General features: G+C 41.5%; 1 protein-coding gene across 1 annotated transcript in view; it reads left to right on the top strand.

Moving 5' to 3' along the window:
- Positions 1-21,635, top strand: part of LYPD6B (LY6/PLAUR domain containing 6B) — a 46,551-nt gene extending 24,916 nt beyond the window's left edge. Inside the window, exons 2-6 of the mRNA XM_068195118.1 lie at positions 13,232-13,326; positions 14,422-14,576; positions 15,607-15,705; positions 16,921-17,051; positions 20,438-21,635. Of these exons, the coding sequence (XP_068051219.1) occupies positions 14,453-14,576; positions 15,607-15,705; positions 16,921-17,051; positions 20,438-20,611 (528 nt within the window). The 5' untranslated portion in view covers positions 13,232-13,326; positions 14,422-14,452 and the 3' untranslated portion in view covers positions 20,612-21,635. The remainder of the gene's footprint in view (positions 1-13,231; positions 13,327-14,421; positions 14,577-15,606; positions 15,706-16,920; positions 17,052-20,437) is intronic.
- Positions 21,636-26,081: the final 4,446 nt, after the last annotated feature.

Genomic DNA, 26,081 nt, shown 5'->3' with positions numbered 1-26,081 from the left:
ACCTCCAGGGATGGGCACTCCAGACCTCCCTTGGCCCCTTGCAAGGCCTTTTCCTGGATTAAATCCGCACTGAAATGTGAATTATGGTAAATGTGAGTGCCCAGGGTGGGAATGCCAGAATTCCTTTCTCCTAGCAGTGCTCCAGGCCTGGTACTGCCCGAATTCCCTTCTCCTGAGGCACAGCCTCTCCTCTTGGATTTTCTCTTTCTGTGTGGCTGGCTTTTCCAAATCCCCGAGTTCCTGAACTCTTTGATTGCCCTGTCCCTCACCAGTTTCTGCTTTTCCTTTCTCTGAAGAGAATCATGGAATCCCAGCCAGGTTTGGGTTGGGAAGGACCTTAAATTCCATCCCATCCCACCCCTGCCTTGCCAGGGACACCTTCCCCTGTCCCAGGCTGCTCCAGCCTGGCCTCGGGCACTGCCAGGGATCCAGGGCAGCCCCAGCTGCTCGGGGAATTCCAGCCCAGCCAGGAATTCCCAGTTCCCAATCTGCCACCCATCCCTGCCCTCTGCCAGTGGGAGCCATTCCCGGTGTCCTGTCCCTCCATCCCTTGTCCCCAGTCCCTCTCCAGCTCTCCTGGAGTGTCACCAGCGTACCCAGTCCAACCCAGCAGCCCGTGCCTCCCAAAATTGGGTTTTTTTAGGAACATTCCCCACCCTTCCCTAGCTCTGCTGCCAGAACCCCTCAGGCTTTGCCTCCAGCAGGGGCTGGATTTTAGGATTTGAGCCCAGCTGTGTGGCTGAGGTTCCGTGCCCCAGCCCCAAACCACGTCAGGAATGCGAGGCGGCTCCCCGGGAAGGGCTGGGAGCGGCAGGGAAAGGCTAGGCTTGGTTTTAGGGCAGGCTGGAGTTCAGCTCTGTGACAGCACAAAGCCTGAGCTGCTCCCGAGTTCCTGCTCCGTGCAGGCTCTCTTTGTTCTGGGGGAATGGGGCTGGAAAAGTGGGATTTCCTGGGATTAGTGTCAGCTGGGGCTGCCGCCCTGCTGCTGCCTCCTCCCCAGGGCCCTTCCCACTCCTCACACCCCCGCCTCCTCCCGGCCTTGTCCCAAGGTTTTTGGGGATGCTCAGATGCTGGGTCAGTGCTTCAGCTCTGCCCTGAGTAATTCCCCATCCCGCCACTTTTTAGGCAAAACTTCATTGTGCAAATCTCTGGGAATGTGTGTGTGATTCAGTTCTTGCATTTCCTGGGGGTGAAGCTTGGGGTTTTGTCCCTGCACTGCACGGGATGTGTTAAAAATGTGGTGGAAGGACAGAGATTTTGGATTTGGTTTTTCTTTCTGTCTTCTTCCTAAATCATGGAACAGTTTGGGTTAAAAGGGACCTTGTGGATCCTCTGATTTGAACCCCATGCCCTTATCTCGGTGTGCTCCAGCCTGGCCTGGGACACTTGCAGGGATCCAGGGCCAGCCACAGCTTCTCTGGGCAACCTCCCTCCCATTAAATGTTTTCCTTGGGTTTATATTTGAATTTGTTAGAAAATGCAGTACAGGAATCATTGGGTGTTTATTAACACCCATTGGTTAAAAAGTAAAATCCCAGAGGGAAAAGTGTGACTGCATTTGTGGGATCGCAGAGGATTTCTGAAAGTAAAATCCCAAAGAGAACAGTGTGACTGCATTTGTGGGATTGTAGAGGATTTCTGAAAGTAAAATCCCAAACAGAAAAGTGTGACTGCATTTGTGGGATTGTAGAGGATTTCTGAAAGTAAAATCCCAAAGAGAAAAGTGTGATGATGTTTGTGGGAACGTGGAGGATTTCTAAGAGTAAAATCCCAAACAGAAAAGTGTGACTGCATTTGTGGGATCGTAGAGGATTTCTGAAAAGTAAAATCCCAAAGAGAACAGTGTGACTGCATTTGTGGGATCGTAGAGGATTTCTGAAAGTAAAATCCCAAAGAGAAAAGTGTGATGATGTTTGTGGGAACGTGGAGGATTTCTGAAAGTAAAATCCCAAAGAGAAAAGTGTGATGATGTTTGTGGGAACGTGGAGGATTTCTGAAAGTAAAATCCCAGAGAAAAAAGTTTGATGATGTTTGTGGGATTGTAGAGGATTTCTGAAAGTAAAATCCCAAAGAGAAAAGTGTGATGATGTTTGTGGGAACGTGGAGGATTTCTAAGAGTAAAATCCCGAAGAGAACAGTGTGACTGCATTTGTGGGAATGTGGAGGATTTCTAAGAGTAAAATCCCGAAGAGAACAGTGTGGCTGCATTTGAGGGAATGCAGAGGGTTTCTAAGGGGTTTTTACGCAGTGGATGGATAAAAAACCCCTTTGCAGCTCTAATGGGAGGAAATGTCCCAGTTGTGCCCGACACCCGGCACAGAGGAGTACTTTCCAGCAGCTGGGACGTTTATTGTGGTAGCTGAAGCCTTGAAATTTCTGTTCAGCACTTTTGCAAGCAGGACACGAGGTTTGCAGAGGTCTGCCCACAGGCAGGCTCTGCACGGAAAGCGATTATGGAGCACAAGCATCTGCATTCTGATTTTTCTGCCGGTGTCAAACCTGAGTAAGCAGCGAGGTAGAGCAGGTTTTATTCTTTATACCCAGGATTAAGCCTGGCTTTTTTACAATGGGAGGTGTGTGGGATGTGTTTCTGAAAGAGAATTTTTTCAGAAAGCCTTTGGGATCCAGCAGCAGCAATCTGGTGGAACCGGTGTGTTTAGGTCCAGATTGTCTCAAAAAAATGAGAATATTTGTTCCTGCCCTGAGTGTGAATTGTGGAGAACTCCAGATTTCACACTTTGTGATTTCAAACTCTTCCTAGAACGTTGCAGTGTCTTCACTCAAGCAGCAGTTGCTTTCAGTTCAACCCAAAATATCCAATAAAGGGTTTTTTGGGGAGTTATTTACAGTTATGTCACAGTCAGTGGTCAGCTCAGCACTCAGCACTTTATTAGTGTTGTTTGTGAAAATGCTCAATGTTGGAATAGCTGGCATTTCAAGAAGTAATTTAATATAATTTCATTGATATATATTTTTATTTTCTATATATTAATGTAGAGTATTTATATATTTTAATATTTATATATTTGTCTATATTTTATTTATATATATTAATATATATTTTATAGATTTATATCTAATACATATATATATTATATACAATACATTTTATATTTATATGTTTATATATATTATATTTTATATTATTTAAAGTATACTTTTAGATATATTTTTTTTTTTTTTTTTTTTTTAGTAAATGCTGCTTTGTCCAGCACCTTTAGCTGCTCGTGTATTTTGCAGAGTGATCTTTGCATGTTATTCCATATTCCATTTATTAATTTATTCTTTTCCTGCTGAGATGTCAGGAGTCACACTAAACCTGAGGGGTGCAATTAGATGTAGGTGGAAATTATAAAATCAGGGAATCATATAATAATAATAATAATAATAATACGAATTTTTTTGCAGCTCAGAAAAAAAAGGAAATAGGGAACACGAAAAGATTCCTGGACTTGCAGGGAAGTCCAGGAGAGCTTTTTGCTTGGCATGAGAGTGAGATCTTGAGGAATTCAGTGGAAAGACATTTCTGCTGTGGTTTGTACTCCCTCAAGGCTCATCTTGGCTTTCCCTTCTCTTCCTCCCCTCATTTCTGCTCCTTCCTCTCACTGTTTCTTGAAGGAGGGGGTAAAAGAGTCAGAAGGAACAATGAGGAGAGCAAGGAGAATACAGAGAAATGATGGATGAGCCCAAAACCCACAAATCAAGTAAGAAAAGGAGGGGAAGTTTGGGGCATTGGCAGGACACAACCACACCTCCATCCCCCTGCCTTGTCCCAGCCCCAGAACCTCCAACCTGGAGCAAAATAACCAAAAATTCCCCTGGCTGGGTGAGGAGGAGCATCCCAGGTCCTCCTCGTGCCAAGGATTCCTGTCCCAGCTTTCCGAGCCCGGGAGGTACTTGTGGCACAAAGCAGGAGATTTTCCCCTGGATGGGATTCTGCAGCTCCAGTCATAATTAAATTGGGATTATTTCTCTTTTCACCCCACCCTGTTTTCCCCACCCTGCCCTTCCAAGCCTTTGAAGAGAGGCCAGAAGGCTGCAAAGGCTGTCACAGTTCTGGTTCTGGAGCCAGTCCAGGCTCAGGGAATTCTGCCAGCTTGGAGGAATTTATCAAACAGGGGCAGGAGATGATCCCGGCAGCGAAATTGCGGCTCCTTGGGGTGTCTCGGTGAGGGGAGCTTGTGGGGGTAACATTGCTTTTCTAAAGTTTTTTATTCAGAATGGTCGTAAAGATGGAGAAAGAGCCTGGTTTTGGCTTCCGGCTCTACACCAGATTTACACCTCGGTGTAAATCCAGCCCTAACTGGATGAAATTCATCCTGGTTTATCAATAACGGTCCTTGTGGTCACCGCCTGGATTCTTTTCCTTCTGCTCAGCAGGAATTCCTCTGGCTCTCCATTTTTCATGGACAAAATGTTCCTTTTTCCTTTAATTTCGGCACAGGTTGGATAAATACTGGCTGTTTCTGTTCTTTAGGAACGGACATAATCCCACTAAATTATATACTGGATTTTGAAAACCAATATATAATTTATATATAAATATATATATATATATTCATATGTTATAGTATATTTATTATATAGAAATAATAATATAATATAATATAATATAATATAATATAATATAATATTATATTATATTATATTATATTATATTATATTAATATATGTATAACAGTATTAATAAAAAATATTATATATTTTTCTATTCTATTCTATTTCTGTTTAGAATATATATTTATATAGAAATAGACTTTTATATATTCACATATTACATAGTTTTATTTATATAATATATATAAATATTATATAAATTATATATATATTTATTTATAAATATACATTATATATATTGGATGGATATATATGTATGTATATATAGATATAGATATATATAGAGATATATATATATATATATATATATATATATATATATATATATATATATATAGGGCCTGGTACTTAGGCTTTGACTTTTTCCCCAACAGATCTGCTTATTTTGAGGTTATTACTTGTAAAATTCAATGTGTGTCCCCAAAAACACAACATTTCTGGCTGCCTGCAGATACCTCCCAGTGTGTCATGGATTAAATAATGTTTAAGGTGTGAAATTATTCCTTAATCTTGGCAAAATGGGAATGCTGGGGAGTTCCTTGCATGGGAGATGTTTGCACGTGGGAAATTGGGCCCTTGCAGGTGTTAGCCTGGTAATAAATGGACATTTTCCCTTGCTTGATATTGGCTTTTTGGAGAGCACTTTAACCTTATCATGAATAATGCTAATTACTCCTTTGGAATCATTTCTTTGGAGGCTCGTCCAGCAGTTAATTAATTTACTTTTGCCTGGCTATTGATTACTCAGATGATTTCCATTAATCTGCTCTTGGTCCAGCCCTTTCCATATCTCATCTCTTGTCTGTGCCTCACTTCTCACTTGCCCCTTTCTTCTCTCCAAATTTGGCTTTATTTAAAGGGCCTAAGCTATAAAACCCTGCCTGAGTTAACTTTTTGACCCCATTTTTGATAACAGCAGCTGGAGAACTTTATCTTTGCCCAGCACTTGGTGCTGTTTCTGCAGCGTCTGATAAGAGCTGGAGGAATTCTACCCCTGCTCCAGCATCCCCTCACTCTGATCCAGGAAAAAAAAAATATGGTGTTTTTATACTTAGATGGCTGCAAAAGGCAAGATATACATGAATTTTTAAAAATTCTAGAATAATTCTTTGTCCTGTGAGGAAAAGTAGATTTTTTAAAATTCTCTTCTTGGCCAATGAGTTCCTTTTTTTAAATCTAAAAATCCTTCCTGCCATAATTATTTATAAATTATTTTTGTGGATTGAGTTTTTTGGAAGAAACTGATGAATATTTTCATGGGATTTTTTACTTTCAGGACTGTTCTCCCTCCATTAGATGACCCCAAATAGGTTTCATCCTATAGATTTTATTGTTCATCCTGCTGTAGGTTTTTACAGGGAGATCTGGAGGGTGGATGTGGAGTTGGTGGGGTAATAATTGCTGTGTTCTCGTGCTAGAATTCTGTAAATTGAATTTTTCCTTCCACATAAAAAAGCCGTGTTTTCATGGCTGAATTTTGTAGATGGAATTTTTTTCTTCTGCATAAAACCTGCGGAAATTTGGGATTTGCCTGGGAGTGTCCAGGGCCAGGCTGGATGGGGCTTGGAGCAGCCTGGGACAGTGGGAGGTGGGCAGGGGTGGGATGGGATGAGCTTGTCCCAGCCCAAATCCCAGGATTTATGGGACAAGCCTGGAGGAGGAAATTCCCACTTCTCTCCCAAGCCCGTGGCTTGAGATCCAGCCTCACCCTGTTGTGTCTTCCCAAGGACATGCCTGGAAATCCTGCAATAATCCACCCTGTGAGGCCATCACAAAGAATTCAGATGAAAGTTCCACAACTTTTGGGGTGGAACTGGAGGATGGGCTTGGTGCCCTGCTGAATTCCAAGTTGTGGGAAATCCCAGGGGTTTTTCAGGGTGGTGTGGCAAGAGCGTGTGGATAAGAAGTGGGAATTAGGATTGTGCTCTTGGCCTCTTCCTGCAGCTTTTTGGGTCAGCAGATCCGGCTGGATCCCCCCCCTGCAGCTGGGAGGGTTTGAGGGACATCCAGCATTTAACACACCCTGAGTAATTCTGGCTTTGCTGTTGAATTTAACCTCTAAACTGCTTTAAAAAGTTGTATTTGTTCCTTGCTGTTGTATTTAAGCTCTAAACTTCCTTAAAAGCATCACCATCCTTCATCTCCTTGGGATGTGCCTGATTTCTTCCATTAAACGACCTCAAGCAGCCAAGGACTTGGGGAGATGATGAGGGAGGGAGACAGGGCAGGGTGAATGAATATCTTCAGTTATATGAATATAATATGAATATATTTTATATTATATGAATATATTTTATATATAGGAATAGATAATATTATTTTCAAAGATGGAATAAATATTATTATACATACATTCATACATTATATTATTTTCAAAGATGGAATTCTCTCCTGTCAGAGGCAGAGGAAGGGACCAGATGCACAGTTTTCCACACTGTCCCCTTCAGCTGCTGCATCCATTTCTTTGTAGGCATTACAATATTTAGAATGTTTTAAGATATTTCCTGCAGGCACTGAGGAGGTTTTTTTTTTTGGAGCAGCATCCCTTTATCCTGACAATGAAACATCCCCTGAATTGGTCAGGAATGTTGGCTCTGTTTTTTTTTTTCCTTTTTCAGCCCCCAAAGTCCTTTCATGGTGGGTGAGTGAGAGCCCAGAATTGCAGCATAAAGTTCTCTTACTTCAAAAGGTTCTTGGACCTCTTTTTTCTCCTCTGTAATAAAGTTTATTGCTTCCTCTGTCTTTCCCTGGCATTGTGGAAGGGGGAGGTTTCCACTGGCTGGGTAATTTTGTTCTGCAGAATCCTCCAGGCTTTAAAAAAAACCCTAAAAAAGGCCTTAAAGCTCTAAAATGTGCTGATTCAGCTCATTTTTTTATATTCTCCACTGATTAATTTGTCCTGACCCTTGTCTCCGTATTTTATATTACTATTATATTTTACTTAAAATGTATTGTTGTATATTTTATATTGTGTCCATATTTTATTATTATTTGATTGTGTCCATATTTTATTTCTATGATTATTTTTTATTTTTATTTATCCATTTTTTGTTTTTTAATTTTATCTATTATCTATTTATATAATACACTTCCAGGCAAATCCCAAATTTCGACATGTTTTATGCAGAAGGAAAAATTCAATTTACAGAATTCCAGCATGAGAACACAGCAATTATTACCCCACCAACTCCACATCCACCCTCCAGATCTCCCTGTAAAAACCTACAGCAGGATGAACAATAAAATCTATAGGATGAAACCTATTTGGGGTCATCTAATGCAGGGAGAACAGTCCTGAAAGCAAAAAATCCCATGAAAATATTCATCAGATTCTTCAAAAAAACTCAATCCAAAAAAATAATTTATAAATAATTATGGCAGGAAGGGTTTTTAAGTCAAAAAAGGAACTCATTGGCCAAGAGGAGGATAAAAAATTCTGCTTTTCCATGGCTCTGGGAGGGTTCAAACCCTGTCAGGAATCACCTCTGATTCAATCAACCTCAATTAGCTAAGGCAGCTAATTAAAAACCAAAGCAATCTGCATATTTGTTGTACCCCAGGAGCTGCAGATTTTGGGGTAGGAATATCCACAGGAGGAATTCTCAGTGGAACAATTGGGGTTTTTTTTCCATGGAATCACTCATTGCTGGTGGTTTTGGGGATAAAAAAGAGCTCCTGGCACCACTTCCACCTTCCCAGGGAAGGAACCTGAGAGGAAAAAACTTCGGAAAATTTATTTTCCAATGGGAGAAAATCAAGTGAAAAATCCACTCTCATCCGTGTAGTGACAGACAGCTTGAAATATTGAGGTATTAATAAAAAATATTTAGGTATTAATTGATAAAATCAACTCAGATCCTCCAAACTGGAATTACCAGAATTGCCTGGATTTTTTTTTTCCCTTTCCTTATAATAACTCGAAGTGCTGAGGGAAATCTGTGTAGCCTGCTGAATATAGACCTGAAAGGATATTATTATTATTATTATTATTATTATTATTATTATTATTATTATTATTATTATTATTATTGTTGTTGTTGTTGTTTTGTTTTTGTTGTTGTTTTGTTGTTATTGTTGTTATTGTTGTTATTGTTTTTATTTTATTTTTATTATTTTAATAAGGGTGTGCATCATTTCTGTTCTAAAATACTGCAGCATATTTAGGTGCAGCATGAAAAAATAATAATAAAAATAAACAGCAAGTTAATAAAAACAAAACAGCAGAATAATAATAAAAACAACGATATGACAGAATAAGACTAAATAGAAAATATTTGAAATATAAAATAATATAAAATTATGAAATAATATTGACATAATATATAATTATACGTATATATTTATATTTTGGTATAATGTAGTAAAATAATGTGAGTTATATATAAAATAAGATATTTTATATATATGAATTATATATATAATTAAAAATAAGATATTTATATCTCTATAAAAATAAGATATTTTATATAGAAAAATAAGAATTTATATATAATAATATATAAATATTAAATTATAAACATAAATATAATGGAAATCATAAAAATATCACCTAAAAAATTACCTGCTTTTAAAATTCTATATTATAATATATAAAAAATATACAACCTGCTTTAAAGTTGCATTTTTCAATAAGAGCTTTAATTCATACTCATTTATTCCTCAAAAAATGGGAATTCCCAGAGCTTGAGATGACTTGAGGAGCATCAGGACAAAATTCCCTCTCAGTGGGTTTGTTTAGACCCAAGTGGTCAGAATTGATCCTTGAATTCAGAATTGATCCTTAAATTCAGAAGGATTTTTTGGTGGGCCTGGGGTGTTTCAGGGTTTATATCTGGGGCTTTTCCCAGCTGGAACATTCCGTGATCGTTGAGTTTTTCCTTGTTTTTGGGACGGTGATGGTGAAAGAATGGCTCTGGGGTTGTGGTGGGGTCTGGGGGGAAGCAGCTTCCAAGGAGATTTTAGTGGCAGTTGGAGAGTTATTCCTGGAGGAAATGCTGGATTGTTTGAATGTTTGATTAAATATTCTGTGCATTCCATGTTGTTCAACGGAAATAGGCTGTCAATTGAATTTTGTGAGAGCAAGTCTCAAAGAAGAAAAAAAAAAACAAAAACAAAGCTGCTTATTCCCTTATTCCTGTAATGTCTTTTCTCCAGAGCTTTTAAATTCCAATTTTTAAATATTAAATTCCAATTTCCAGCCTTGCACAGGTGAGATTTAAACCAGTTGCAGGAGATGCAGAAAAGCTGTTCCAAACTCAGCTTTTGGCCAGCCAGAGCAGTTCTTTGAGGAAATGGAAAACTGGCAGAAATTTCATCTCATTAATGGGTTTTTAGACAAAATGAATTATTTTCCACATGGGGAAAATCCATCCATCCATCCACCATGGGGGATTCTGAATTTTAGCCTAAATGTCAGTTTGGGCTGTGAAAGGAATAATGCACTTTTTGTTCCATGTTTTCAGCTCACAGGTCCTTCACCCCAGTGATGCTTCCCAGGTTTATCGTGTTCATCAGGGATTATTTTCTTTCTGAAATCATGTGTTTGGTGCAGTCAGACACCTCCCATGCCAACATCCTCCCCCGAGCTAAGCGATGTTGTGCTTTACTTTTACAAGATCTCAGATAAAGAGCTTGGTAATTTCTTGTAATTACGGCCAAATTTTCGTTCCAAGTGGTGTTCTGGGCGCAGCTGAAGGAAATGTGTGGTGGTTCAAGATCCGGTTGATGAGTTCACTTTGATTCTGTCACTGTTGCTCCTTGCAGGTGTCTGTCAGTGTGATGTAAAATCCATTTTTCTGGGGTGTGTTGTGCTAATAATAACATGCTGTGAGGCAAAAAGTGAAAAAAACACAGACTTAACTCAGCAGGGAAGCAAAAGGTAAAACTTCCATAGCAAAGAGTTTTGAATTTGCAGATCTGCAGTAATTTCTGGGGTGATTTAATCTGTCAAAATACTCACTTTCCCCCACCTTTGCATTTTAAATGTGCCTGTTTGTTTCCTAAAGAAAATGTTGGGGTTTTTGAAGATTTGTCCTGTCCACTTCTTCCCTGGCTGAGTTTTGCAGGAATTGAATGGTCTCCAGAGGAGAACGTGAGAATGGGGCAGCCAGGGAGCTCCTTTTGCCCTTTTAGCCAAGCTGAATTTCCTTGGTGGCCTTTGGGATTTGTGGCAGGGCCACGTCAGGTGTTGGGTTTTACCTTCCCAGCCCCGAACAGAAAATCCCTTTCTGCCTGTGGAGCTCTCGTGTCCCCAAGTGCAGTTTAACAGAAGCGTTTGCAATTATCCAACAGCACCTGAAAATTGCTTTGCTAAATGACAGCAGGAAGTTTCATTTGCATTCCGTATCTGATGTTCAATCTGCTAATCCTCCACTGAGCCTGCCAGGAAAAACAATGTCAACAGACTGGAATTTTATTAAAATCAGAGAGCAGGGGATGCTGCTTCCCACTTTTCCATCACACCCTGCGAGGTTCCAGCCTTCTGGAATATTTTCATTGTTTCAGCCGTTGTGTTCCTGGGTGTTTTCTTGAAAAGGGTTTTAGTCACAGGTTTTTTTATAGCACTCAGCCCTTCCCTTCTGGGTTGTCTTCCCTCCTCCAGGAAAGCTGGAGCTCCCTGTTTGCTCCCGTTTATATAAGTTAATCTTCCATGTTGTGACATTTTCCCCCCTCACTAATGAGAGCTCCTAATTGGGCCTAATGAAACATTTACTCACTCTGCTAGATAATATTATCAGCGAGCTCGACAGAGATAAGGCACTGTGAAGAAAATAAGCTTTTGAAAGATTCTGGGTGAGATATGAAAGCCATTTTTGGGCCAATATTTTCTTATTTGCTTGGAGAACGCCCTTGTGGTGCAGCTGTGTAACCAAGCCATGGCAAACAACATCCATTATTTATTGGCCTGCCTGGCAAACAAGGACACCTTTGACTACATCAGGTTGGGAGGTCGATTTACTGAGCCTTCCCCCCAGCCAGAGAGTCACTTTTTTTTGTGTTTATATTCCCTCAAATTTTCCATTTGGTACGGGGGAAAGCGAGAGGAGCCTGGGGGAGGGGAGCAGGGGGGGAGCCTGGGGCTGTGGCAAATTGGCGCAAGTGGAATTGTGCCTTTTATTTCTGCCCAGGTGCTTCAGATCCAGTTACAGCCCATAAAGGCAGAGTTTCCTTGAGCCAGCAGCAAGTACAGGACAAGGAGAGAAGTCTTGGAAATGTTGGAATGATTCAGTTCCCTCCCTTCCTGCAGAGGAAAGTGGAAATAATTTAAAAATGCTTGAAATACACTGCAGTTTTGTAAAATTTGTGATCAAAACTGCGTTGCTTGAGATATTCCAAGGATATAATAAGGACATAACAAGGATTTAAGTGTTCCAGGCCAGGCTGGAAGGGCTTGGAGCAAGCTGAAAGTGTGGAACTGGATGAGCTTTAAATTCCCTTCCGCCCCAAACCATCCTGGAATTCCAGGATAAACACAGTTATTTGCAAGGGATCCAGGAAGGAGAGTGAGGACTTGAGGCACAGAAAAGACTCTTCTGATCTTGTCACCAACATCCCTCAAGCATTTTTAAGGTTAGGAGCCCTCTTGGAGTCAAGAAATCTGGATCCCTGGTGGTGCAGGAGCACAGGGGTGAGGTGATTGGGATCAGGAATGTGTGGCTCTGGAAACTGGAGCCTTGGAATGACTTGGAATGCTAGGAGTTGGATCAATGACTTGGAATTCCAGGAGCTGGATCAATGACTTGGAATTCCAGGAGTTGGATCAATGACTTGGAATTCCAGGAGGTGGATCAATGACTTGGAATTCCAGGAGTTGGATCAATGACTTGGAATTCCAGGAGCTGGATCAATGACTTGGAATTCCAGGAGCTGGATCAATGACTTGGAATTCCAGGAGGTGGATCAATGACTTGGAATTCCAGGAGTTGGATCAGCTCCACACACTGGGGGGGGACCTGTTTGTTCATCAGCCTCTCATTGGTTTGTCTTCACTCCCTCAGGTTCCCTTGTGCTTCTTCAATTTTGGCCATTCCAGAGTGTAAAGAAATAGTGAAAAATTCTTTATTGCCATCTGTCTCAGTTTTATATAATATAGAACAAAAAATACTGATATGCAAGCATTTTAAATAATGTTAGTATTTTAGTATTAAATATTAATATTGAATTGAATGTTAATATTTTACTATAACATTATTTTAAATAGTTTTAATATTTTATAATATATCAGTATTAATTACCTAGTATTAGTATATTATATTTTGTCAGGAATCCTGGGGAAAGTTGGGATAGCTCTGGAATGGGAATGTTCACTGGTGTGGTCCCACCCAGGTCATCCCCTCAGTAGTGGTTTTCTTGGAGGAAACTCATCCTCAGGGGTGGACTGAGCCTCATTCCTTCACTTTTTGTCTTTTATTTGTCTTTTATGGCACTGGAATATGGCAGGAAGGAGGGAATTTCAATTTCTGCAGCGTCACAGCGCTCAGTAAGAGCCATATTGTGTAGTTCAAGTGCCCCTTTGGATATTTCGTTATAAAAACCTAATCTTTATCTTAATTTAATGCTGTTTTGTTTCTTGAAAACAGAATTTTGGTGATCTGTTGCTGTTTGCTCTCCACAGATTCTTCTGCCTAATCCTTCTGATCCTGGGCTGCAGCCAGAAGAAATCTGGACCATCCTATGGAAAACAGTGTTGGAAGTACACAGGGAGCAGAGGTAGGCTATGACTTTGGAATATCTCCTGAAATATATCCATAAATCCAAGGTTTAATCAGCAGATCTCAAGCAGTATGGTTAAATTCACAATAAAATTCACAATTCCTAAAATTCTGTTGTTTACTTGGTTGGCAAAACCATCTCCACTGGAAAAGGAAAAACCCCAACCAATCAAAAAAATGCAGGGAAAAAAGGGAAATTCCTGGAATTCTCTGCTGAGCACCATTTCCAGCCTGGCCAGGGTGTGCCTGGAAATTTGGAGGGAATGCCTTTGGCTCTGGTTTGGCAGGAGCCTCCACTCCAGCTTGTTTGTCCTGCTGGGAATTTGCATGGGAGGAGTGAGGCTGTGATTTGTAATATCCAAACCTGGCTCCAGGGTCGCTGGAATTTGCCACAATTCCCTTTGTTTGTCTGGAGGTGTGGAAATCTAAATACCAACCTGAGCAAAACGTTCAGTTCTTCTCTCTGAAGCCTTGGCAGAGCACCACGGGGGCCCCAAATAAATGGATTTTTGGGTGATTGCACCTCATCCCCATGAACTTTCCACCTTGCCCTTCTCCAAAACGTCTGTGCCATCTTCCTTAGCATTCCCTTGGGATGAGCTTAAAAAGAAAGAAATTGAATTTACACTTAAAAAATTTAATGCTGTGACAGCACTTAAAGTGCACTTAAATTTCAGATGATGAAGTTAAATTTATTTCTCTCAGGCAAGGGATTGGTTGTTGGTGTTAAAATTGGGATTTCTCTGCGTTTAGTGCGGTTTGTTCCACGCCGTTTCAAGTTGGATCTGAAGGACCTCAATCCTGTTGATTTTTAGGAATCCTTTCAAGGAATTTTTAAGGCTCCCTCTGCTCAGGAGGACAAATAGATGAAAGCAATAACGTGAACTTGAGTTTGTTTTGCAAGTTCCAGCCCTCTGTGAGGGGTTCTGGCCAGCAGAAGGCACCACCAGCTCAGCTTTGCGCCGCTCAGCAGCTCGCCGGCATTCCCGGCTGGATCGCCACGCTTTCCAGCAGGATTTCACAGAAAATCCATCATCCTGCACCTCAGGCCCTCACAATTCCCACTAAATAATGTGCTCCCTTGCTTTTCCAGGCCTGAGGGGTCGGGATTTCCCTGAGCAGTGATGCCCACGATGGGGGCGTTGCGGCGCGCGCTGGCCGGAGCCGTTCTCCCGTTCCTCATCCTCTCGGGAAATTGGGTTTCGGCTGAGAACATCAACTTCTACAACATCAGGCCTCCACTAGACCGTAAGTAGCTTTTTTTAAATGGAATTCTGGCCTTTTCTCTGTGGAATTCTAGCTTAAAATTGTAATTATTTGCCCCATCCTTCCGGTCCTTTGTGTGTCAGCTTCTCGTCTCCAAAGAAACTTTAAAATAAACATTCTGCCTCTCAACCCACAGCACTTTATCCTTAATATTTGATAGGTTGACTAAATGAAAATAAATCAAATCATTGCCAAATTAAAGGGTGCACAAGGACTTTGGCACTTTAAGGGCTTTCCTTGTATTATTTCTGTCTCCCTGCAGAGGAAATTATGCAGCGGTTTCCTGGTAAATAATCCAGAACAGGTGGTTTTGGTCTTTTATCTTGTTGGGGGTTTTGTAAGGGGAGGAATAGGTGTTGCTGCATGCAATTAATTCACTCTGAAGGTAATTAAAACCCCTGTGGGACCTGTGAAGCCAGTTGGCACTAATGGCAGAGTGTATTTTTATTTTTTTCTTGCCTCTTATCTGGCATCAGCAGTGTTCCATCCCTTCATTTGCATTATCTGCATCGTTAAGCCAGCCAGGAAATAATAGCTGGAAATAATACCTGCCCCTAATGAACCCTGCACCTTCCAATAATTCATTGAAATAATGGAAATAAGATTTTAAAAGACCTTTTGTTTAAAGGTCTCCTTCCGAGTGGGAGATCAAGCTCTGGAGCTGCTTTGGAAATGCAGTTTTTCCATCAGAGGAAAATGCAGATTTATGTTTACTCCATGAGGAGGGAGATAAACTCTTCCCTCTTTCCTGCTTTTCCCACCACTGCCTCAATTTTGGATTATGAGAGTGAAAACATCAGGATATTTTTTGAGTTCAAGCCTAGAGGGAAAAAGAAAGCTTTCTGCAAAACTTGTTTTATTTGTCTAACAGTGAAAAGATGTAAATATATATAATTTATTTCTGTAAATACATCCACGTGCGAGCATAATTTTGAATATTTTCATTTTTTTCTCAATACTTCCCAGCTGACTGTATTATCATACTTTTTTTTTTTTTTTTAACCCTTTCAAGCCACTCCATTCCCAAACAGTTTCAAGTGCTTTACCTGTGACAACGCAGTGGACAACTACAACTGCAACAGATGGGCTGAGGACAGGTGGTGTCCTGAAAGTGAGTAAGGCTGGATGAGGAGATCCTTGTGATATTTAAACTTGCTTTTCCCTGACTCACCCCCATGGAGGAGCCTGGCTCATTCATGGCATTCATGTGCCAGCACGGTTTTGTACTTGGTGATGCTGGGTCAGGAGATTTCTGCTGGCGTGACAATTTTGGCCATTCCAGAGTGTAAAGAAACGGTGAAAAATTCTTTATCTCCATCTCTCTCAGTTTTATAGGACAAAAAATGCAAACATTTAAAATAATGTTAGTGTTTTAATATTAAATTAAGTATTAATATTGAATTGAATGTTAATATTTTAATATAACCTTATTTTAAATAATTTTAATATTTTATAATGCGTCAGTGTTAATTCCCTATAATTAATGTACTTATATTATATTATATTATATTATACCCTATATTATATATATGTTTCCCTGTGTATCTATATAATGATGTGCTTTGCAGGAGTTAATTTTAATCTTGTTTAAAAAACCTGAAGAATTTCCTCTGTAGCCTTATTTTCTTCAGGGTTGTAAAGCAACAGTGAAAAATTATTTATCTCCGTCTCCCACTTTTGTATAACAACAAAAAAAATAATATTCAAAGAGATTTTTAATGATACATCAATATTAATAAGCTATCTGTGTTTCTCTGTGTGTATATACAATGAGGTGCTTCCCAAGAGTTAATTTAATGTTGTTTAAAAAAACCTGAAGAATTTCCTCTGTAGCTTTATTCCCTTCCCCTTGGATGCCATCCCAAAATTTCCTGTTCTTTGTGGGCAGCAGGACCTGCCTGACTAGGGATCACACCTGTGCTGGGGAGGATAAAACTCAGAAAAGAATGGAAGCGTTTCCTCATTTTTCACCCCGGTGACATTCGCGGGAACGGTGGGAAAGGGGAAGAAGCAAAGCCGAGGAATGAGGAAACAAACCTGAAACCGCACAGGAGCGCGCTGCCAAAAGGAGGAGAGAAATAAAAATAAACGTGTGGGTGATGGTGCTAATTAGCAATTTCAATCAAAGCAGCCTTGCTGGAGGTTTGAAGGGTCAGCTGAGACTTCACAGTAATTAATAATTTCTTGTTAAGGGCTCTGTTGATCAAGTCGCAAACAGTTCCGTAGAGCCATTTTCGGGGAATGTTTTCCTGAGCTGTGTGTAGGCTCGCGACGCTGTTCCAAAGGATCAATAACGGGACTCAGACTGCTGCTGCTGCTTTTGCAGGCACTCGCTACTGCCTGACCGCTCACCTCTTCACGGCACGCGGGGAGAGCACCTCGGTCACCAAGAGATGCGCCACGGGCGAGGAGTGTCACCTGGTGGGCTGCCACCGCCGTGGGGACAGCGGCCACACGGTCAGCGCTGCGCCGCCTGCGCGAGCTCTGCTCCTGCTCTACTCCTGCTGTACTCATGCCCTGCTGCTGCTCTGCTCGTGTCCTGCTCTGCTCCTGCTCTACTCCTGCTCTGCTCCTGCTCTGCTCCTGCTCTACTCCTGCTCTGCTCCTGCTCTACTCCTGCTGTACTCATGCCCTGCTGCTGCTCTACTCATGTCCTGCTCTGCTTCTGCTCTACTCCTGCTCTGCTCCTGCTCTACTCCTGCTGTACTCATGCCCTGCTGCTGCTCTACTCATGTCCTGCTCTGCTTCTGCTCTGCTCCTGCTCTGCTCCTGCTCTGCTCCTGCTCTACTCCTGCTCTGCTCCTGCTCTACTCCTGCTCTACTCCTGCTCTGCTCCTGCTCTACTCCTGCTGTACTCATGCCCTGCTGCTGCTCTACTCATGTCCTGCTCTGCTCCTGCTCTGCTTGTGTCCTGCTCTGCTCCTGCTCTACTCCTGCTGTACTCATGCCCCGCTGCTGCTCTACTCGTGTCCTGCTCCGCTCCTGCTCTACTCCTGCTGTACTCATGCCCCGCTGCTGCTCTACTCGTGTCCTGCTCTGCTCCTGCTCTACTCCTGCTGTACTCATGCCCTGCTGCTGCTCTGCTCGTGTCCTGCTCTGCTCCTGCTCTACTCCTGCTCTGCTTGTGTCCTGCTCATGCTCCTGCTCTACTCCTGCTCTGCTTGTGTCCTGCCCTCCTCCTGCTCTACTCATACCCTACTCCTGCTCGGCTCTGCCCTCCTCCTGCTCTACTCCTGCTCTACTCATGTCCTGCTCTGCTCCTGCTCTACTCCTGCTCTGCTTGTGTCCTGCTCATGCTCCTGCTCTACTCCAGCTCTACTTATACCCTGCTCCTGCTCTGCCCTGCTCCTGCTCTGCTTGTGTCCTGCTCCTGCTCTACTCCTGCTCTACTCATACCCTACTCCTGCTCTGCTCTGCCCTACTCCTGCTCTGCTTGTGTCCTGCTCATGCTCCTGCTCTATGCCAGCTCTACTCCTGTTCTACTCAAACCCTACTCTTGCTCTGCCCTGCTCCTGCTCTAGTCCTGCTCTGCTTGTGTCCTGCTCATGTCCTGCTCCACTCCTGCTCTACTCATACCCTACTCCTGCTCTGCCCTCCTCCTGCTCTACTCCTGCTCTGCTTGTGTCCTGCTCATGCTCCTGCTCTGCTCATACCCTACTCCTGCTCTGCCCTCCTCCTGCTCTACTCCTGCTCTGCTTGTGTCCTGCTCATGCTCCTGCTCTACTCATACCCTACTCCTGCTCTGCTCTGCCCTGCTCCTGCTCTTCTCTAACGTGCTCGTATTCTATTCGTACCCTGCTCCTGCTCTATTCCTGTCCTAATTCTGCTTTACTCATGCCCTGCTCCTGCTCTGCTCCTGCTCTATTCCTGCTGTACTCCTGCTCTGCTCCTGCCCTGCTCCTGCCCTACTCCTGCCTGATTCCTGCTGTACTCCTGCTGTGACTCTGCTGTGTTCTGCTCCTGCTCTACTCATACTCTGCTCCTGCCTTACTCCTGCCCCATTTCTGCCCTGCTCCTGCCCTACTCCTTAAGTGCCCTAATCCTGCCCTGCTCCCACCCTACTCCTGCCCTACCCCTGCCCTGCTCCTGGGGCTGGAGGTGGCCATTCTAGGGCTGGTTTTTCCAGGAGGATGTGCCAGGAGCTGCTCTGCACTGGGAACAGTGGGATTTCTGCATGCTCTGCACTGGGAACAGTGGGATTTCTGCATGCTCTGCACTGGGGAACAATGGGATTTCTGCGTGCTCTGCACTGGGAACAATGGGATTTCTGCATGCTCTGCACTGGGAACAATGGGATTTCTGCATGCTCTGCACTGGGAACAATGGGATTTCTGCATGCTCTGCACTGGGAACAGTGGGATTTCTGCATGCTCTGCACTGGGGAACAGTGGGATTTCTGCATGCTCTGCACTGGGAACAGTGGGATTTCTGCATGCTCTGCACTGGGAGCACTGGGATTTCTGCAGGAGAACCAGGACCGAGCCCTACTTCCTCCTTCCCCACTCCTGCTGGGGTGGGAGGAGACACCAACAACGCCCTGCTGGGATTTTTTGGGTGCACCCAGGGCATGGAGCTCAGGATTTGAGCTCTCAGAGAGGTTTTGCAAGCCTCTGTTTGCCATAGGCTTAAGCGAGGCAAAACTGAGTTTTGTTCCATGGGGAAAAGCCCAAACTGGGCTCATCCCAGCCTTGGGATGATGGCGGGAAGTTTATTCTTAATAATCAAGCATAGGCCACCAGAATTTTATTTTCTGCTGTAAAATATTATCTATTAATTCCTAAATAGGAATATGTGAATATTAGTTCTAGTATTTTTAACATGAACCATTTCAGACACCAAAAACCAAGCAGGCAATATCCACATTAAATATCAGAGTATTTCTGTGTTTTCTGGGAAAATTCCAGTGATTCCAACAGTTTTTTGAGGGAATGAAATAACTCTGCATCCTGTCTCCTGCTGCATTTCCATAGAATTACATATATAGAATATAAATATGTATTTTTTATATATATATAAATAAATAGAGGTATACATAAAATATATATTTTTTATATTATATATGTGAATTTTTAAAAATAATATAATGTAATATAATATAATATAAATATTTTTATATTGATATGTATATATATAAAATTATAAACTCCCAGCCTGGTTTGGGTTGGAAGGGACCTTAAAGCTCATCTTGTTCCAACCCTCAGCCATGGGCAGGGATTTTAGCTTTAAAAACCTGTCGTGCCTTTGGATTGGGTAAAAATTGGCATTTTATTAATTTATTCCCTTGGTTTTTCTACTAAAGAGAGCTGGGTTTGGAATTTTCTCCTGGAAATCAGCTGTGGCAGTGCTTTGGTGGCCCTAGAAACCCAAAAATAAAGTGGATTCAGCATGTGAAGCTGCACCGACCACAAAACCTGGAGGGGAAGACTGAGTGGGAACAAAGACTTTAGAGTCAGAATTTTTCCGCTTAACCAAAGCCGAAACCTGAAAGGTTGCAGAGCAGATTTTGAGTTGGTGCGTTAGAAAGGGAAGCTCTCTTTTCTGCATTGTGGTTCTGTGGCATCCCACCTCAGCTTGGGGACACGCCTGGGGATGAGTGACTCCAGGAAAAAGCTGCACTCCTGATTTGGAGAATTGATTCATGGATATATCGGATTTTAGGATGATTTTTAGCATATCTGCTCCACCTTCTGCCCTGGCCAGGATGGGTCTGTTCAGCTCAGCTTTGCGACACTAAATACGCATTTCTCTCTTAAAACCCCCGAGTTAATCCCCCCGAATTAATTACCTGGAATTAATTACCCTGCAATAATTACCCTGAGCTAACGACCCTTTTCTCCCAGCAGGAGTGTGTTTCCTGCTGTGAAGGCATGATCTGCAACGTGGAGATCCCCACCAACGCCACCAACGCGGTGTTCGCGGTGCTGCAGGCGCGCAGGACGGCCGCGGGCAGCCGCGCGCTGCCCAGCCTGGTGGCACTGGTGACACTGGTGACGCTGGTGACAATGGCACTGTCCTGACACAACGCCCCCAGACAGAGCTGCTGGGACAGTCCCCGTGCCAGGAACCTCCAGGATCTCCAGGGAGAAGTTGCTGATGTTCCCTCATCCCAGCAAATTTAAGGAAAGGCACATCCTGAGTGTTTTAGGCACATCCTTGGGTGTTTTAGTGGGAATCCTTCGCCGTCAGGATTGAAAATAAACCCCACAAAAACCCCCCGGTGGGTGGGGCAGTGGGGCGGACTCAAGGTTTGATTCCCTGTTTTCTGAGGAAAAGGCGCATTTTGGGGGGTTTTGGGACAGAACTGTGACAATCACAGTCAAAAGGAGCTTTGGGTGGATGATGTGGAAAGGTGGGAACTGGATTTAAACCTTTTATGTGCATAAACAACTCAGAGTTTCTTATCAAGGTGTGTTTGAGCTTATCTTGATTTCACAGAGGACACCTCTGGTTTTCATAGAGAACAAATATGAGGTTGGTTTTTTTTTCTGCTTGATCAGAGCTCTCATTTCTCCTGGCAATAATACAAAATTAATTCATTTCTTTCTGTAAAATGCCTCATCCTCCTCCTGTTTTAAAGCTGTGGGTAATGTAGAATTCCTAAAAAATCCTGTTGGAGCACCCAGAGCAGAATTCCTGATCTTGCAAAGCAAAGGGATTATTTTTTTGCAATTGAGTGTCCCCTCAGAATATCACAAAAATATTATTTTTGTGATATTGGGATATCATGACTTTGAAATCACAGCGATGGTCAAGCAGCTTCATTATCCTAAAAATTCCAAGGGGACACTTGGAATAAATAAGGAGGGAGCTCTGCTGTGTTCTCTCTTGATTTGCACAGGTTTTTCCCAGGAGTATTACTGTCCTGATGGATGTTTTCGGGAAGGATGGATCACTTAAACTGACTCAAAAAAGAGATTTGGAGCTGTTTCCTGAAAAATTCCAGTAGCTACAAATTTGGCTTCTTTTACGTCAATATTGCCTTAATTATTTGCTGGTTTGTGTCACTAATTATATTCAGATATAAAAAAGATTCTGAAATATTTCCAGGCTTGTTGACATTCCGAAATTTCCTCCACAATATTCTTAGAATGCAGAAAGGTGTCTGAATTCAGTCTGTGGCTTCTGGACGGGCGATTGTGCAGCTACAGAATTTGGATGCAAAAGCTTTTTACTTACCAAAGGAAAATGATTCTTGATGTCTGAGTCAAGGTTGTCCAAGACCTGGATTCTCATGGATCTCTCATTTCTCGAGATCTGGATTCTCTCTTTCCATATCTGGACTCTGTGCAATCCAACTGGGCTGGAATTCTGCTCTGGAGCTGGGCTGGGAGAGTTGGAAATGTTCACCTGGAGAAGGGAAGGATCCAGGGAGAGCTTCCAGCACATTCCAGGGCCTAGAGGGGCTCCAGGAGAGCTGGAGAGGGACTGAGGACAAGGGATGGAGGGACAGGACCCAGGGAATGGCTTCCCACTGGGAAAGGGGTGAATTGAGTGGGATATTGGGAAGGAATTCCTGGCTGGAAAGGTGGGGAGGGGCTGGGCTGGAATTCCCAGAGAAGCTGTGGCTGCCTCTGGATCCCTGGAAGTGTCCAAGGCCAGGCTGGATGGAGCTTGGAACAAGCCTTGAGCAGGCTGCCCTAGAGCAGAGGCTGGGCAGAGTCACAGAATAAAGCAGGGATCCATGAAAAGGATCTCCTCCATGGATCCACCCTGGGCAGCACCAGAGCCCAGCCAGGGCTGCACCCAAGATGAACCCAAATGGTCCCAAAATGCACGAGCGCTCCCGGGGGCTCTCACTGGGATCAGCTCTGCTCCATTGGCACATTGCAGTTCATTGTCCAGTTCCAGCTTTAGGTGATCGAGTCCCATCCTGCTTGTTTTTCTCTCTCCAGCCCACGTTGTCTGTGCTCCTGGGCTGGGATTGGGATCATTTGTCCTTGGTGCCCAGCTGGAGAAGGAATTGTTTTGTCTCCCTGCTCTGTGCAGAGAGCTCAGCAACACTGAATGGGAAGCTCAGAGCTGCACACTGAAGCAGCACAGAGCCTGAAAAATAGAAAAGCCAAACCTGAGGCATCAGTGTGACAGGGGAAGGTGTCCCTGCATGATCTGGGTGGGCTTCAAGGTCCTTCCCAACCCGAACCACTCCAGGATTCTCTGTTGGTCCCATAATTACCTTCATCCTTCTGCTCCATCAAGGATTTTTCCAGATGAAAGCGTTTTTTCTGGTGGACAAACCATTCCAGGTTTCCCTCTGCTCCACTGGGAATTCCTCCAAGGTGAAGTTGGCTCCCACATTTTGGGTAATTGGATTTTTCCTGCACAAATTGCTCCAAAATTCAGTTTTTGGGAATAATTCTTCCAATCTCAATGAGGCCTCCAAGAGCTCCATAGTCTTGTAGGAGTTGCTGTCAATAATTTACAATAATCTCAGTGCTGAGGGGTTTTTTATCGTGGAAATGCCATTCCAGAGCTTTTGGGAGTGGCAGGGAGACCCTAAAAAACTGCTGCAACAACAAAAAAATGACATTTCAGGAGGGAAAGTCTGTGGCTGTTTTCCTTGGATGAATGATTTTTTTTTCCCCTCCCTGAAAAGGGAAGAAATTCTGAAATGAAGATTTTAAACCTCATAAAATGTCTTTGCTTTTGGGAAAGAATTTTTTGGGATAAACCCCAGTAAATCAACTGAAGGTTCAAGGATGGAATCTGGGCGTGAGAAAGGATTTGTTCTTGGATTTTATGTTTTTAAATCAGAATTTTATAATTCCAAGGGTGGAGAATATTGAGGAGGAGCTGTAATCATTTGGATGCACCAAGCCCTTTGTTATGGCAAAGTTTGGGATTATTTTTAATGGGGAATTGAATATGCAAATGCCATTAATGCAGTGCACAGAGGCACTTGGTAGAAGAAATATGGAATTGAAGAGGGAATTTCTGTTTTTCCCTTTGCTTCATCTTTTTTTATGGAAAGCCCTGCTTGGATTTGATGTTAAATGCTGATTTTGTGGGAAAAACATGCTGAGAAAAGCGTCTTAAAATTCGCCATATTTTTGGCAGGATTAATGACTGTACAGAAATCCGACTTTAAGTTATGGCAGAATTTTTATATTAAATATTATCCGGTATCAGGAGTTTCAGATCTCTGTCTGCAGAACTTAAAAATTATTGGATTTGATAAAACCAGTTTTCAGTGGTGTCCTTGTCTCAATTGGGGTTCAGATGTTGTAATTTAAATTACAGATGTTGTAATTTAAATAGATTCAACTTTTCATTTGATAAAACCAATTTTCAGTGATGCCTTTGTCTCACTTTAGGTTCACAGATGTCGTAATTGAAATATATTCAGCTTTTCATCTGATAAAACCAATTTTCAGTGATGTCTTTTATCTCAGTTCGGGTTCACAGATGTTGTAATTTAAATATGTTCCAATTTTCTTTTGATAAAACCAATTTTCAGTGATGCCTTTATCTCATTTTGGGTTCACAGATGTTGTAATTGAAATACACTCAACGTTTCATTGCCTAAAGTCACCCCAAAACTTTGGGAATGGTATTTCTCTAAATCCATACATTTTTGAACCTGAAAATAATTCAGAAGTAATGGCAAATCCATCCTTTTGTGCAGTTAAATGTATTTTTTATGATATATATATATGTGTGTAATGCAATTTTTATTTACATTGCACTGGACAGCCAATAGAAGGTTTATTTTTAAAACTTAAATTCTGATAAATTCTTCATTATTCAATTTTTGGATGTTTTCTTATTGCTGTGTAACTGCTTTGAGTCTTCTCCAGAAATGGCACTTTTAATAAAAAATATTCAAATATTTTCTGGTGGAGAACATTTCTGGTGACATATATTGCATGGTAAAATCTTAATTTAAATTAAATCCTGCCCCGACTTCAGCATAATTTATATTTCCTTTTCTTTGCTGTATTCCAGGATTTTTTTGGGGAATATTTACCCGGCCTTCTTGAGGATAATTTATCCTGTTAGATACCCTTTGTGCCCAGAGATATTTAAAAAACTTGAAGAGAATTTAATTTTATTTAATTGCATTTCTTAAGTTCTGGTTGCTGGAATCGTTGCTAAAGTAATTTTAATTGTAGTTTTATAGCATTTTTACTAAATAAAATGAAATCTCATTTATTCTGCTCCTGGCATCAAGGAGAGGCAGAAAAAGCAGCTGCAGGTTTGGGGGAGAGAGTGGAAAAACAGAAAAGAAAAAATATATTGAATATTCATAATTATTTTTGACTATTTAAAAGGGAAATTATTTAAGGGTTTAAAGGTCACCTCACAAAGTTCATTTGGGGTAATTTGTCCCAGTTTCAGTGTGGGTTATGGGGATTTTTATTTCTGAATTTTGTGAGGAGAGTTGGGATTTTTATCTTTGTCTTTGTAAAAATTTTTAATATCTTTATTTTTTTATGGACTGTGTAATAATTTGGGGGTTTTATAATTTATATATATATCTTGGAGAATTTTAAAGTTGTTATAATTTATTTTTTGTAGTTTGTAATTTTTTTGAGGGGATTTTCAAATTCTTTTTTACTATCTCAATTTTTTACTGTTATTTTCAGTTGCTTTTAAGCATTTTTAATTTTTTTTCTTCTTCTTTCTTCTCCTTTTTTTATCTGTTTTTAAAATTTTAGGTTTTGCTTCATTTTTCTTTGTTTCCTTCCCTTTTTTCTTCCTTTTTGGGTTGGATTTAGCCTCATTTTCTGATTTAACAGCACAATGAAGAGCAGTGGGGACATCCAATATCCATAAATATTCTGGAAATCAAAAAAACATGGAAAACACAAAACCTCTGGAGGAAGGATAATAACAATAAAAACAATAATAAGTTATTGAATATAATTATTATTAATATATTGGTAGATTAATAATATTAGTAATAATAAGTACTATTAATTTAATAATAATTATTAAGTTAATTCTAGTGAATTAAAATAAGAATATTAACATATGGAGGAGTAGGATTTTTTAAAATTATTATTTTAATTGAGATTTTTTTTTGTTTTTTGGGAGAGTTCCTGGCAAGTTTTTTTTAGTGTTTTGTGGGTTTTTTGTATGCCTGGTTTTTGTTTGTTTTTTTTATGGAAAGAATCCTTTGACACTGATGTGGAAAGTGGGACATGAATGGAAAAAGATGAGAGAAATTAAATTAAATCCTGTTCATGGTTCACTTCCATCTTATTAATGGGGTTGGAATATATCTGGGACAAGAAGGAAGTGGGGAGAATTTCTGAAAAAAACAAATTAAATATGGAAAATTCAGATATGTTTTTAGGCAAGATACCAAAGTCAGAAATGAAAGATGTAATGAAATGTTTTGTTTTACAGCAGGAAAGCCAGTTTTAGGCTTGTGGGCCACTTCACACCTCTCAAAGTTGTGGGGTCAGGATTAATTATTGCCTTAATTAATTTATCCTTAATTAATCCCTGCCTGGGTTGGGATAATGCAAATCCCAGCCTGATTTT

The sequence above is a fragment of the Anomalospiza imberbis genome, chromosome 7, assembly GCF_031753505.1.
Source record: "Anomalospiza imberbis isolate Cuckoo-Finch-1a 21T00152 chromosome 7, ASM3175350v1, whole genome shotgun sequence".
Taxonomy (NCBI): domain Eukaryota; kingdom Metazoa; phylum Chordata; class Aves; order Passeriformes; family Viduidae; genus Anomalospiza; species Anomalospiza imberbis.
This window is presented reverse-complemented; position numbering and strand designations above follow the sequence as displayed.